This window comes from Epargyreus clarus, unplaced genomic scaffold (genome assembly GCF_041222505.1).
Source record: "Epargyreus clarus isolate Ecla_fem2 unplaced genomic scaffold, WU_Ecla_fem_2.2 ptg000023l, whole genome shotgun sequence".
Lineage (NCBI taxonomy): Eukaryota > Metazoa > Arthropoda > Insecta > Lepidoptera > Hesperiidae > Epargyreus > Epargyreus clarus.
Genome location: NW_027332230.1, coordinates 8,908,391 through 8,923,596, shown reverse-complemented (window position 1 = coordinate 8,923,596; position 15,206 = coordinate 8,908,391). Strand labels below are relative to the sequence as shown.

The window sequence follows — 15,206 nt, the reverse complement described above, 5'->3', positions numbered from 1 at the left end:
GTTGCAAGTTTTAAGTTCTTTAAAATTAATTTTATAAGATTTTACAAGGTAAATACTTAGTTTAATTATAAGTAATACGTATTCTTGGACATTTATAAAACTAACATCCATCATCTACGCATCATCTACTAATAGACGCGAACCTCCTCTCGGAATGAGGGTCTTATCCTCCTTCTTATAAAATAATTATATCCAAACCGGTCTTTGTAAAGTTATCTAAATACTCAAATAAGATACTCGTAAGTGCCTACATATTACGATTATTACGTGATTTAATTGGATTGCTTAATTAAAAAATGACAATTATGATTAACGATGAACATGTTTTAAAAATTCTTTCACCATTCAAAAGCTACATTATCCACGAGTAACATAGGCTATATTTTATATGAAATATATTTGATAAATATATTTTGAGGCGATACAAAGTTTGCCGGGTCAGCTAGTATAAAATAATTATATCCAAACCGGTTTATGTAAAGTTATCTAGATACTCAAATAAGATAAGTGCCAACATATTACGATTATTACGTGATTTAATTGGATTGCTTAATTAAAAAATGACAATTATGATTAACGATGAACAGTTGAAACAATGTGAAGTGCATGGATGAGTTTTTTTATTAAAACTTATTATTTTTCGATATTTTTTCTTAACAAGTTCTCTTATGAAATAAGAAAATAGCTGTAACATGACTTATTCCAGCATATTTTTACACCGACTTTAAGTTGCCATCTTAAACATGATACTATCGTTTCGTTGGGGCACGCTTTGGTCAATCATAATAATTATAACATAAAATAAAATTTGAATTACAACTCGCTGGTACAATGCTAACAATAAATTTACTCCCTAACATTATTTAAATGTTATAATAAAACAGAGTGAGGTCGGAGTGTTCGAACAATCCGGAGGAGGGCGGAGGGCAGCTGCGCGTGCGCCGGGTGCGCACACGCTAGGTGACATTTTATTACAAATCCTTACACACCTGATCATGAAACCAGTCATTGTTATTATTCTCTTGTTCAAGATTTAAATTAAGTATGCACACGTGCCTAAACTGGACTCCATATTAGGTACAGCAGTTATGTTAATACGTTTGAATTGGAAATTTGAAAGGGATTTCAAATAAATTAAAGATTTTTTTATTATTAAACATTACTCGAAAGATTTTTATTATTAAGATTACCTATCTATTCTACATACAAGTTCTATACATAATATTCTTGCATTCGTTTTCATGAATTATTTGTAAGTAAGTTCTTTTAATCTAGTCTGAAGAGTTTAGTCAAATAGGTACCGAAATGCATGCTCCTCGCTCTTCATATATCTCGTGTTAATGTGTTCGTATCAAATTAGAGGTTTCATAAGGATTCGCTTAAACAAAATATGGAGAGACCCATTTGTGACCTATATCGATGGGGTTCGAAGATTTACTATTATTGTGTGTCATGTGTACTTATATAATAAATATAAGGAACTTCATTTAATATTTTTATGTTTTGTATACACCCCATCAATGTTTTCTAAGCCTTTTTATTTTTACTATTTTATTATAGAAGTAGCAAACGAGCATATAGGATACCTGATGGTATTAAATGACTACTGCCCTCCGTGTATATTTTAATCAACCCTAGATAAGATTATATTATTTTTTGAGAACATTACTTACATTCTTCTAAAAGTTGATGGGCCTAAGATTTGATCCTACATACCTAGTAAGTAAACCGAAGTGCATAGCAATACGTAATCAAGCCCTCTATTGAAAAGATTAATTCGCAAAAAACGAGGTCCTAAAACAGGTCGGAAACCTTTTTAGCGAAAGTCTTTTGATTTTCATGTGTGAAACAAATGCGGACGGAAATAAGTTATTATTTATTTAGTAGGTATAATAAATACTGTAGACCGCGATATATTTCATATACAATATGAAAGTCATTAAATAACATCGATGAAAATGCCGGAGGCAGTAAAAGATGAAGCGGCCCGCATCACCACTGTACTTTAAAGTATTCTAGAATGAACCAAAATACAAGGCTTATTTTAAAACTTTTATGTGGAGAAGTAGGTTTTGTTGTCGTGCAAGTTCTTGCTCCCATTTTATGAAAAAACATACGCTTTGTAAATAAAACGGCAGGACAAAAACATATTGTTACACTTTTGTACCAAAAAAAAAACAGTTTCATTTCAACATTGAAATATTGGCAATACAAAACTGTCAGCTATACTGACAACGACAACTGACAAGCCTGCCCTGTCGTGTCACTGTCAGTTAAGCAGTTCTAGAATCAAAAGTAAATTATTCAAATATAAAACGTATTTTTGTCCTATTTGCTTTCATTTCTATCAAAAGCTTAAATAAATAAAAATAAATGACATCCGAAAAAGATCCCCTAGTCAATGAAAGATCTGGAACGGTGCGCGAAGTTGGAAATCACGCAATTTGGAGCCTATCTTCTTGTAAACCAGGTAACAACAACAAAGCAGTACAAACAAAAACAATATTTCTCCACCACTACATCTATAACTGCTTAATAACGACGTTAACCTCTACTGTATTGTAATTTAAGGGATGTGATAAGGACATATCGCGGTGTAAGAGTCAGATGAACATATCTACATTTTGTCAATTTTACAGGAGAGCAAAAATAGTGTGACAATTCACCATTTCAAACTTTGTCAGCTGATTAATAGAGATTATATACAGTTATGATATTGTGGACATACAATAATTTATGATTATAAACGTATTTTTTGCAAGTACGTTCTTATAGGTCTAACAGTTAACATGATAATTAAAACTAATTTAACAGTACTCATAATACGTTATTCTGGTTCAGTCGCAAGTGGGTCTTATGTTATTTCTTTTTTTGTAACTTGTGAAAGATAGCGTTACGTCGTTTTTCCTTTCCTTAAGGACTACATTGTGAACCATTTAGTGAAAAAAAACATTTTTTGATTTTTTTGTAGATACGTTTATCTGACTCTTATACCGCGATATATTAATCAGACTTTCCAACTTAGTACTCAAAATAGGAACCTTATCAGGGTTAATTACAGATGGCCATGGGTGACAATATCACTTTACCATCAGGTGACTCCATACTCATTTACTAATTCTACATTATTAAAAAAAAAAACAATTTTAATATTTTAGGGTGCAATATTTTCTATGACATAAATATCTAAACTTGAACGTTAATTTCAGGTTTTGGAATCGACCAATTAAGAGATGATTGTATGGATACTTATTGGCAATCAGATGGCCAGTTACCACATCTCGTAAACATACAGTTCCAAAGGAAAACTATGGTCTCCCACATCTATATCTATACTGATTATAAATTAGATGAAAGTTACACTCCCAGCAGAATTTCTATCCGAGCAGGCACACATTTCAATGACTTACAAGAAATAGAAGTTATTGAATTGATTGAACCCAGTGGTAAATTATGATAATTTTTATTAACTAGTTTTTAATTGCCTAACTTCTTTTGTAATGAAATTGACCACCTTTGACCAAGAAAAGCTTCTTCAGGTGGTTAGATTTATTTGTATTGATAAAATAACTGTTTTGTAATTCATACTATAGTTTTACCACCTTATATCTTTATTAGCTACAGGCTATCAAGCTATTAGATTTATGTCGGTAGTTTTAAACTTAAAAAGTAGTCAAAACTATTTTTTACTTTGTTATGTATGTTTCCTGCTTTCTACTGGGGTTTTAGAGTGGATGATCCCTCTGCATTTGTTATTGTTACAGTGACTCTGTTTTGAAAAGAAATTGTTGCTTGTATTTTCAGGATGGGAGATGATACCAATCAAGGATATTTACGACATACCAATCAGAACTTATATGATTCAAATAGCAGTATTGAGCAACCATCAGAATGGACGAGATACACACATGAGGCAAATTAAGATCCATTCCCCTTGTGAACCCACCTCATTTGATATGAACAAGTTTAGGAATTTTTCAACAGTTCAATTTCAGCAATATGCAACAATACGTTAAATAATAAAAACAACACATTATATTATTAAATAATTCATTACTGTATTTCCATTGCAACAACAGAAAAAAATGTATTTACAAAATATTATTAATAACTTTTTGAGAATCACTCTGAGTCCTCACTCTCTTCACTGGCCTCTTGGAGCCAATCAAAGAATTTAATTATAGATACTTGATTTGCAATTTGACTTTCATTTTCTTTCAAATCTTGATACCACTCCAGTAGAGAATCTTCGTCAACAACATCAGCTTCATACAACAAATGCACAACCTGACCAGCTTTGTTGTCTAGCCATTCACACTTTATGCAACTATCCTGAAAAAAATAACGAAGTATGTATCAAATATAGGTACATACCAATACTACTTTTAAAATGTATAAGAAAAAAATAGCATTAACTACACAATTAATAGATAAAACAGAATACCTCAACTGCTTTCAAACAATCCATTATCGCCGATTTTGTTTTAATATAGTTGGCTAGAACTGGTCGGAAATATTTCAGTATATCTTTCAGAGTGCTTATCACATTCTTGTTATCAACCAGTGATGGTATGCAAAGCATTGCTCTCACAACGAAAAAGTTAACTTCATGCAATTGTATATTATAGGCATATCTTGAAGAGTTGATTTCCAAAATCAAATAGTCACATTTTAATTTTTCCTCATATCCTCTGGCTAAACTGTCAACAACTTCTTGAAGGAATACTGTAAATAAAAAATAGCTAGATTAACATTAACAGAAAGGAATTATTAGCACCATATATGTACTGCAGCTTTGTTAAAAGGGTTGTCAAAAAGCATTGAATTAGTAGCCGGCAAAAAAAAACTCTACTATATAGAACTTTGAAATTTTGTTCTATGTAGGGGGTCCAGAATAGACAGTCTAGAAACAGCCAGTCATCCTGTTTAAATATTCTTCCTACTCGTATGTATGCTAGGGATGGCTCCGGCCTCCCTAAACTTCCGCCCTTATATAAGCTGACGATAAGCAAATTCACAAAGTATAAAAAAATAAAAATTGAATTACTGTTTGTATCATCTGGAACAGGTGAATCTGGTAAAGAGGACTCCGCACTGCTGTCTGATGAGTAGCAAGATTCACTATCACTCCATTCCTTCTCCAAGCCTATGAACTCATCATCACCACTTCCCATAGACTCATTCTCCCACTCTGTTCCACTCTCTGAAGTTGATTTTGATAAAGTTTTTTCTGCAAAGATAAAATGAATAAATACAGTTCCTAATACAAATAAATGTATTATTTTAATAGGACTTTCTGCTAATAGCGAAAATATTGTTACCATTATTATCTCCTTCCAATGTCTCAAGTGTAATTCCCTTTAGTTTACTTCCAATCTTAATATTTACGCTTCTTGAAGCAATTACACCTTCTACTACTGAGTTTTCTTCTATTGTGCAGTTGTCATCAATAAAGCAGTTGATAATTTTGCTGTTATCTTTAATGGTAACATTGTTCATAATATGACTGTTTTGAATGGTAACATTTTTACCAATCATACAATTGTCACCAATCATTGCCTTAGAAACCTCTGCCATGTCACTGATAAATGTGTCTGCTCCAATAAGAACATCTTGTACCACTGAACATGATCTATAATAATAGTTAATTAAAAAACACTGAAAATATTTCACAAGAGAAAACAAGAGTATTTTATTTTTAAAATATTTACTTACCTACTCAGTGTAGAACTTGGTTTACGGAAGTTATGATTGCCCATAAAAATATAGCTATTCTGGTAGAAAGAACCAGTTTCTATGGAAAGTGGGTGAACCCAACTGTGAAGTAAATCCCAGCTGAAAGAAGAAAAATATTAGTCATAGGTAACACTAAAATAATTATTAATTTTAAAAAAATATATAATTTGAATATACTTTATACCAATAATGAAGTAGGCTAGCTAGGAAGTAGCTCTATCTTTTTTTCAATCGACATAAAGTTATCAAGAATAAATAATTTGCATATATTGTGAAACTAAATATATTATTAATACTATATAGTCTGATTCATAATTAGGTGTCCAAAATGTAAACAAACAAATGTCACTGTCATAATTAACAAGAAACAAAAACTTTAACAAACTCAACAAAAAACGAAAACTTTACAATTATTCACAATTTATCGAACGCGCTATGAAAACGATAATACATTTGAGTTCGATTACAATCACAAAAATGAATAACATCAGCTACGAAACTTAAAAATGACGGCACAAGAAATGTCTTGGGTTCCGACTGTGTTACCATTATCACATTTTAATTTTCTACCATAAACGTTTTTTTTTTATTATTATCACTGTATGGAACGAAATTGAGGTAATATAAATATTAGAAAATTTGAATTTATCTTAATTTATTTAGATTATTATTTTATTATTGTTGTATTAATTTAATATTGTCAAAAATAAGAAACTACCATTTGAAACGTATTTTCTTGATAGGACAACACCGTTGTTTACATTTTGGACACCTAATTATGAATCAGACTATAGGTATGTATTGTAAATTGTGGTTAATATTGTTTGATTGAAATTGCATACTAATATGATTATTTTGAACTGTTATCTGTAATCAGCATCTGATTATTATGCGAATTTTAAAAAATATGGTCCATTTAGAATACATTTTATTCATATGGTTTTACTCCAACAATTTGTCCCAACTTACCTTAAATGTAAATCATTTCAATATGTAAATAATTCAAATAAAAAAAATATTAACCAACCTTACTGTTTGATATGTTTTCCAATTGGACACAACAGCAGCATATTCTTTTGGCTTTAAAAGTGTGTGATAGAGGGAACTAGCCAAAATGTCTTCATTGATCAGAATACCATGAATGAAATCATTTCGAGTTTGAAAATCAAAATTATCAGAGAAAAGTGGGGGTACTGATGGTGAACATAGTGCGATATTAGCATCTATTATGTTATGATGGAATTTTACTTCTTGGTTACTCAAAACACAATCCTGAAATGTACAAAAAACACAGGGTTACACTAAGAAATTATCAATAATCTTCGCTATTACATATTTTTTTAGTAATTCCTTTTATAATCTAATTAATGATAAGAGGGTGTAAAACGGAAAACAAAGAAAATGTGGTAGAAGTACATTTTGACCAAGGTACCTCCGCCACATCTATTTCTAGTGTGAAGCAATTCATGCACTTTGGTGGAAGGGTGTGTCTTACAAATGAGTCAATCATTTCAGTAGTATTTTCTTGGAAGTAACAACATATTTGTGATTGACTTCAGGTAGAACTTCTATATATTCTTTTTATAGATGTGCAACAGGCTAGTTGACAATTTTTCAAAAAGTATTAAGTTTATCAAAAGATTATGGGTTATTTGACACAAATCACAGTCATGAGATATTCACGACTGTATAAATTTTCAGGAAAATTATTGCTAATTGCTTATATAAATATTTCTTCCACCGTAAATAATTAAAGAAATCTTGTCAATATCTCACAAACTCACAAAACGCCAGTGCACGTCAGATAAAAAAGCCAAACTGTTGGTGATTCCTATAAATTTTTAACTTCACACATCTAATTACTTTTCTACTTACCAAAGGTAAAGAAATTGTAGCATCCTTCGATTTGGGTTTATATTTTTGATGCATCAGCACTTTTCCAGTCCTCCCATTAGCAGCTATAAATGTGGTCTTATCATTGCTTATGAGTGGATGTTCCCAGGATACCTTCTTGTACACTAGGGTCATTGCTGCACCTTTGTCCTTCTTAACAAGCTGCCTGGAATATATGCACACTTTCACAATGAAATTAGTATTACTACTACCACAGATTTTTTTAAATCATCATTTTTGTTTTAATAATGATGAGCAAGAAATTGTCATCCAAGTTGGTGTCAAATTAAGAAATTTGTTACACTATACAGTATAAGGTACATACTCTTTTTAAATCTAGAAGGGGTAACCCTAATACTTTTCAAAGGAGCAGGTATCTAAAAGTATGTAGTAAAAAAGAAATGTTGAGATAAAATACATACAGTAGTGTGAAAACAATATGAGTTCTCGAACTAAACAAATCAGCATATAACATAAATTTCATCTCATACTTACTTATGTTGCTCCAATAATGCAGCAAAATTAATATTAGTAATGGTATTAACTCCCAACAGGACAAAGCAACCTCTTATCAATCCTGCAGCATCTATCTCCCTCATCACATCTCCCATGGTTTGACAAGTGTCCGATGTCATTATCTGAACATCCATGGCTAAGCTCCATGGTACTTTCTCCTCTTTACATTTGCTGTAAATATTTATGAAAAATTAATAAAACTATCTTTGCATCCTAAAAACGTTTTCCATACTCCAGACACTACATTTCTTTGTTAACAGTATAATCAATATATTATTTAACTACTTGAATTCAGAACAGAATAAACCTAGCCCTATTAGGCCTACAAGCTCATATATTACCGACCATATGATAAATGGTCTGCATAAACATCTTCAAATTATAAGCCCTTGTTTTTCCAATTATTTTCATGTTACCACTGCCAGTTAAAGAGCTTAAAATTATTTACCATATTTACTCTTCCAAAATATAAGATGATGAAATTGTGAATATTTTATTGTAATTTATACAGTTTTTACACAAATATTTAATAATCTTTCATGGATATTTTTGCAGAGGACACAATTGTATAGATTATTATAAAATCACTTGCCTTATGTGGCTCTTTATTTTTGCAGAGTCTTGACAGCTAAATAATATTGTTTCACCAACTCCTCCCGATACTAGAGATTCAAGTACGTAATCTATAAGAGGCACACCAGCAATTGGTAATAAGGCCTGAAACATAAAGTTTATGATTTTTTTAAAGTCCTATTAAAGTTATTCCAGAAATACACAAAAATAGCTTCCGACATTTTTCATGACAATAACAATTATTTACTCATAATTCTATGTGATACTATTAAATCATTTAAGCTAGATAGAAATTGGGAATCAGAAAAAACGAACATCTTTTAGCCCTTAACAATGCTCGATAAATACGAGTCCATATTTCACACATTTTTGAATATTTCATCAATAATACTTACACTAAAAAGGGCAACAACTGCAATTCTGTCGCATAAGAGGGATCTAACAATAGCTTATGTGAATCAGGCAGATATTAAAACAGGGCAATAATAAAATATGTAACATATAAATATGAATGAACTTACCAGTGGCTTATATTTACTTATTGGATACAAATTATTATTGAATAGATCAGTTATAACCACAGCTTGAACAACATTTTCTTTATCCGCTTCCATTTTCAAATATTATTTATTGCCTCAAAACACACGTTTTCTTTGTGTTAATATTATTTCAAAAATTAAATCTTGATTTCTGATTTAAGATGACATGTCAATCATTCATGCAACACAATCATTATATTTTTTAACTTTTTAAGGTTAGTTGTCAAAGTCAAGTCAATAAAAAGCGGTTCTTTTTTAACGAATGATAGCAAACAAAATGAAATCCCTAAAGTCATTACTTTCATTTAGAAAAAATTAAAAACTGTGTTATTGAACATTAATATCGAAAGAACACACTGAATTTAATTTAAAATTTTATTTCAAAACATTCACTTTATATTTCCCAGTAAAATACAAAAATGGTGATCATAAATCTGGGTGCATAATTTTTGTCATAAATCATCAATTCTGCATTATTTTAATAACTTTAAATTTTTTTTATCTTATAATTAATTACTATATAAAACATTATTGCGATATTACTACCATTGTTTATATTCATACGTTACCACGGTATTATCGATCATCATTTCATAGCACTAAGTTTATGTTAAAGGAAAGCACTTTTTTTAAGAAATGGATTACGATTTAGCAAGAATAGATTACACCGTCTGCGGTATTACATATCCCGATACAATGAAGATATTGCCTGGAGCTGGACTTATGGTTCAACAAAAGGTGGGTACAAAACATACCTAGATAGGTACAAAATGAATGATAAAAAAATCTTATTCATTACTGACTGATATAAATATGGGGTAAGTATCTATCAGAATGTAAATTTTGTTACAGTTTGCTATAGGCGACAAAAATGGGGTTTTACAATGCCTAAGTATTAAAGACGAAGAACCAACTGTTCATTTTAAAACATTACCCGGAAAACCTATAACTTCGGTACAGGTCGCGTCATCTTCAGGTACGTAAATAATAAAATATAAGTAGTTTTGGAAAGTTTCTCAAACATATAACAATACCTAGATCTACCCACACCTACCTATGTAGTACCATTATTCTTAGTTATGACGATAACGTAAGTTAGTAGCATAAGTAATTTGGTTGCAGTCACGGAACAAGAAAAACTGGTTGCAGGTGACTTATATCAATGCTTGATATTTAAAACTCAGAATATTATAAGACTCAAACTAGAATATTATAAAAAATAAACTTAGGTAAATCTTCTGTTTCCAAACAATATAATAAAACCCTTCTACTATAACACAGTTGATAGATGCTCTAAAACTTAAGTTGAAATCACATATTTTTTATACGACTCTTTTTTAAGACGGGCAAAACATTGGTACATAGTTTCCATATGTAGTTTTTCCATAATCTTTAAAGTAATTATTTAATTCTAACACGAACATAACTTCGATAAATCAGAAGGCGTGGCCTGGGATTTGATCCTAGGACGACCAAATTGCTAGGCCGAATTAGAAACCACTAAGCTATCACTTCTTATTATAACTTTATAGGACTAAGGTAAAGCTATGAGTAGTGTTAAAATGTCTCGTTTTAATTCTTAAAGGTACATATTTGTAAGTATTATAGGTATATGTAAGTACATAATTTATCACGTTATTTTAATTGATTTCAGGCACAGCATCAGATAAAATATTTGCAGCATCTGGCAACGAGGTTAAAGGCTACACTCGAAAGGGCAAAGTATTCCTCAGTATTGAAACATCGTTGTCTGAAACAATTACATCCATGTAAATAATTTTATGATTGTCAAATTAAACTTTTAATATAATTAAAATTGAACCCGATAAAACATCTAAACATAAGTATTTACAATCGTAGGTGTGTTCTCGGAAGCGACTTAATATTGTGCAGTGGACATACCATCACATATTACAGAGATCTACAGGAGCATTACACCTACATCTGTGATGACCGAGTACTCGATATTGCGGCATTTGCTACACCCAATGTAAGGTCATAGTTCGTTTTCCTATTATTTCCAAATTCTGTTTCCTAAACTCGTATTTCCAAATTTCGGTTGATCTGATTGTAATGAAACTTTTACGGGTACATAGCCCTGCTAGTACGATAGCCCAAATGTAGGACCTACTTGCTAAAGAACGCAAACCCAAGATCATACAAGATATTCAGAATTAATCAACAATAATACGTGCGACATACATTTTGAAGACTTAAGTAATATAATTAATTATTACAATAACAATCATTATTTTTAAACCTCATTTATCATTTCGGAATTTCTAGAGTAATCGTGTAAGACTGTTAGTGCTAATTGCCAACAAAGGAGCTGCTGTTTTAGAAAATGGTCAACTACTGTCTCGCACACACATAGCTTCTGGTCCTTCGCGTCTCTCTGTGCCGCCAGCGACGCATAACACCGAGTTATATTCATTTTATGGAGCGGCAGACGGATCCATTGGTATTATATCTTATGAAGAGTACGTATCAAACATATAAGTATCCAGCTTAAAGAGCGGAATGTTGTATGATGACATACTTACATACATATGTAGTCAGAATGCTTAGTACGCAACAATTATTGAATTAATAATATTGCTGTTATATATTTCAATGGCTTAAAAATGCAATAAATATTTTAATCATATAGTTGCTGGAACATACCTACAATTTTTGTAGGTATGTTCACACATACCTACATGTTTCACCTATGTTCAGCTAGCTAAGGAAATGATTCTTTTTCAAGTTTCATGTTTCTAATGTAGCTTAATTTCTATTTTACAGATCTAAATTATCAAGCGTATGCCTGGTAGAAGGCAGAGGTCTTGGTTCTGTGGTTTGCATCGGCTGGTACAGCGGAAGCAGTGGCTTACATTTGGCTATTGGGCGTCACGATGGCTCGATTCAACTTTATCTTCTTAACGCCAATGATTTCGGAGATAAGCCAAGACTGAAGTATACTTACGTAGGCAATTTTCGTTAACAATTTTTTGTTTCATATTTTAACTATTTGATTGTAATTGATGTAACATTTTGTTACATTTACAGTTTTGTGGCGAACCTGTAACTTCAGTTTGCGGTGGCTGTGTCAGTTCAGATGAGAACGAACTGCTTATAGCTACTTTTTCAGGTCGAATATTTGCGTTAAGATCAAAACGTGTTTCTGCTCAAGCTTCTATTTTAAATAACGCGTCTCTTGATGCTCTCACTTCACGACGCACTAAACTTGAGTAAGTGGAAGTACATTGTAATTAAGAAATTAATGTAACAAATGGATATGCAGACGTCTTAAAATTAAGGTCCATTGAATTCTGCATCGATAGAATATTACTACGATGGGGACTCCGATCAATGGAGGCCCGATAGGATGTAGGTTTCTCACATTTAAACTAATAGAAAAATATTTCACTTAGGCAAGAGATAGCACGATTGGAAAAACAGACAGCGAATGAACGAGATAAGTACCAACGCAACACGCGGTCCCTATATGTCGGCGTTTCAGCACCACCGCTCCTAGAAATTCAATATGAAGTAAGTTTACAATGTTCATAGTAGATTTCTCAATTACATTAGCTGTAAACCTTTAGTTAATTCATGTCATTATCTTTTAATATTCAGTTATCGGGAGCAACGATTAACGGGTGGCAAGAAGCAAAAATAACTTCAGCGGTACCTTTGGATATGCTTTTTATTTACTGCAGTAAAAAGCTAAACATCCAAACAGACAGTGCAGCTGTACTGAGCCTATGTTCATCGCAGGTAAAAATATTTTAATTAAGGTTTTAGTAATCTAGTCTACAAGTACTACTCTAGTACTAATTGTTTACGAGGACTAGTAGTTACTCTTACGTGCTCGTCAATGGTCATTCGACTATTATGATGGTTTTGGGATGGCTTCAAAATTTTTACTTCACAGATCAATACACCACTTACATAGATACTTTGCAAATATATCCAAAATATAAAGATATCCAATAAGTCAACACATTGCTAAGTGTTTTAGATACTTACCCTTTTAAATCGTTTGATAATTTTGTTATGTAATAATTAGGTACTTTTACTTTCAGGGAAATAGTACAGATTTATTAGCAACGGTTCGATGTCAGGCTGGTACGAGACGATTCTGGATGCGCATACGCACTGTATTAGAAAAAACAAGTATTTCAGAGGCTACACAGGTGCTCGTGTATGTCCTGCCATCTGGTGCACCAAGAGTTGCGCGTCTCATCAAATTACAACTTCCAGCTCTGCCGTATTATTCAAAACATGAAGATTATGATTTGTTTGATAGCAGGTTTTGTATGAAAGTTTCCTTAAGATTTTTGCTATTGACCGTTATGGACGCAACGACGCTTATAGCAATACCTTGTAATAAAGCTGTTCGCTAGCTTAGATAAAAAAAATTGATTATTATACTTAACAAAAACTCGACATCGTTACTAGTTTTGGTGGCAACAACATCATTATATTAATGAAAAATACCGAATGGTATTTACGATACATTGATATGAAAATGTCATCTACAGATATCCGTGTGAGTTACGTGTATCGGGAAGTTTTTCCGTAGCAGAAATGACATCCTGGTTGACCGACGCTCTACCTGGTGAACTGCCGAGACCGGCTGCAAGTATAACTATTGCTCGATCGCATACTCTTTTGGGAACCGTTCTAGTTTGTCGTTATCAGTGAGTATAAAATAAGTGTAGTCGTTACTTTCAATATGTACAGCGCCATCTAGCACGGCTAAGATAAATATTAAAAATTGTTTATTGGTAGACATTTTTTTATAAGACTTTTAATAAATGACTTTTAATGCACTAAATTATTATGATATTTTTATAGCTTTCAATGTGTGTATTATACAAAATGTGTTTTTCAGGCGTGGATTAGCTGTTTTTAAATCAGATAATGTTTCAACAATAGCTGTTATGAGGGATCTTATATCAAACTGTTCCGTTCAGAAGAGCATTCAATTGGATATATCCTGTGGTTTGTATTTAAACATAATTTTCTGAATTTCTGATATCACAATCAACCACATACTTTAAGAATGAACATTTTATAAAATATATTTTGCAGATCTGTCTGAAAACTGTTGTGTTAAATCTTTTCAACGTTTGAGAGATTTGATTGAATCTGAATACCAAAAAAGTAAAGAAGATAAATTAAGAAATGCCTTAAGGTAAATGCGGACTAATTAAATAAATCTACCTACTGCATTAGCAGGTTTATTTTAAAGGACAACTGATTTTTTTGTAGTTCTTTGGATTTGGACGATAATTTGGCAAATGATGAATCTACACCAATACTGTGTTCTGACTATCAGAAGATATTAAATGGATCACCAAGCAATGATACTAAAGAAACCTATTTTGAGGAACTTATTGGTATGTACAGACAAAACTAATTGATATAAACTTTGAAAGAACCCTTTTTTAAAGGTGATTTCCTAATGATGTTACTTGCATAATTATGAAGACATTATATATGCGGTGTTGCCACTTATATCATATGTGGCAGAACAAAAATGACACCAATAACAATAACCAAGAATGGTGTTGGCCTCTTACTATCAAATAGCCCTCCTGGTCCTCTGCTACTTCTTAAAACTAATAATAACAAAGTGTAACAATTATGTGAAATATAAGTTTTAACTTATTTTTCTTTTAGGTATGATCGAACAATGGTATATTGACTGGTGTAAACTTTCCTTGGAGGGAAATTATTACAACACTGAACATAATATTTTACGATTGAGAAATGCATTACAAAACTGCTCTCTAGATGACGTTCTACATATTCTTACTAATAGGAGTGTTGCAGATACATAATTGTAAAATAAGAATAACACTAATGATTAAACAGTTATTAAACAACACTGTTTTGGGTTTTATTTACGAGAACTACCTTTTCTATGTAACTATGCATGTAAATTATTCATATTCCTTG

The 15,206-nt window shown here is 31.6% G+C and overlaps 3 protein-coding genes across 3 annotated transcripts; 2 read left to right on the top strand and 1 right to left on the bottom strand.

Annotated features, from left to right (window-relative positions):
* The first annotated feature begins 2,281 nt into the window (after positions 1-2,281).
* APC10 (anaphase-promoting complex subunit 10) lies at positions 2,282-4,199 on the top strand. Its single transcript, XM_073085465.1, has 3 exons — positions 2,282-2,470; positions 3,210-3,446; positions 3,805-4,199. Exons 1-3 carry the CDS (start codon positions 2,374-2,376, stop codon positions 4,014-4,016), a joined length of 546 nt encoding a protein of 181 aa, XP_072941566.1. The 5' UTR covers positions 2,282-2,373; the 3' UTR covers positions 4,017-4,199.
* eIF2Bepsilon (eukaryotic translation initiation factor 2B subunit epsilon) lies at positions 4,034-9,445 on the bottom strand. Its single transcript, XM_073085463.1, has 10 exons — positions 9,240-9,445; positions 8,738-8,862; positions 8,125-8,316; positions 7,612-7,795; positions 6,764-7,008; positions 5,716-5,835; positions 5,322-5,632; positions 5,048-5,230; positions 4,445-4,725; positions 4,034-4,332 (listed from the first exon to the last, which is right to left on the bottom strand). The coding sequence occupies exons 1-10, from the start codon at positions 9,330-9,332 to the stop codon at positions 4,123-4,125; spliced, it is 1,944 nt and encodes a 647-aa protein (XP_072941564.1). The 5' UTR covers positions 9,333-9,445; the 3' UTR covers positions 4,034-4,122.
* A 342-nt stretch (positions 9,446-9,787) lies between these two features.
* Positions 9,788-15,103, top strand: LOC140751635 (BBSome complex member BBS7). Its single transcript, XM_073085608.1, has 15 exons — positions 9,788-9,995; positions 10,110-10,233; positions 10,912-11,026; positions 11,118-11,247; positions 11,544-11,737; positions 12,042-12,222; positions 12,306-12,487; positions 12,671-12,788; positions 12,876-13,016; positions 13,325-13,551; positions 13,784-13,942; positions 14,137-14,246; positions 14,337-14,439; positions 14,517-14,644; positions 14,928-15,103. The coding sequence occupies exons 1-15, from the start codon at positions 9,894-9,896 to the stop codon at positions 15,086-15,088; spliced, it is 2,175 nt and encodes a 724-aa protein (XP_072941709.1). The 5' UTR covers positions 9,788-9,893; the 3' UTR covers positions 15,089-15,103.
* The last annotated feature ends 103 nt before the right edge of the window (positions 15,104-15,206 follow it).

Excerpts from the sequence above, each read along its gene's own strand:
- APC10 (XM_073085465.1), top strand. The coding sequence starts at position 2,374 with ATGACATCCGAAAAAGATCCCCTAGTCAATGAAAGATCTGGAACGGTG. Across the intron at positions 2,471-3,209 it reads CCTATCTTCTTGTAAACCAG|GTTTTGGAATCGACCAATTA; the intron begins GTAACAACAACA and ends CGTTAATTTCAG. Across the intron at positions 3,447-3,804 it reads TGAATTGATTGAACCCAGTG|GATGGGAGATGATACCAATC; the intron begins GTAAATTATGAT and ends TTGTATTTTCAG.
- eIF2Bepsilon (XM_073085463.1), bottom strand. The coding sequence starts at position 9,332 with ATGGAAGCGGATAAAGAAAATGTTGTTCAAGCTGTGGTTATAACTGAT. Across the intron at positions 5,231-5,321 it reads ATTGGAAGGAGATAATAATG|AAAAAACTTTATCAAAATCA; the intron begins GTAACAATATTT and ends TTATCTTTGCAG. Across the intron at positions 4,726-5,047 it reads TGTTCCAGATGATACAAACA|TATTCCTTCAAGAAGTTGTT; the intron begins GTAATTCAATTT and ends TTTTATTTACAG.
- LOC140751635 (XM_073085608.1), top strand. The coding sequence starts at position 9,894 with ATGGATTACGATTTAGCAAGAATAGATTACACCGTCTGCGGTATTACA. Across the intron at positions 9,996-10,109 it reads GACTTATGGTTCAACAAAAG|TTTGCTATAGGCGACAAAAA; the intron begins GTGGGTACAAAA and ends ATTTTGTTACAG. Across the intron at positions 12,488-12,670 it reads TCACGACGCACTAAACTTGA|GCAAGAGATAGCACGATTGG; the intron begins GTAAGTGGAAGT and ends TATTTCACTTAG.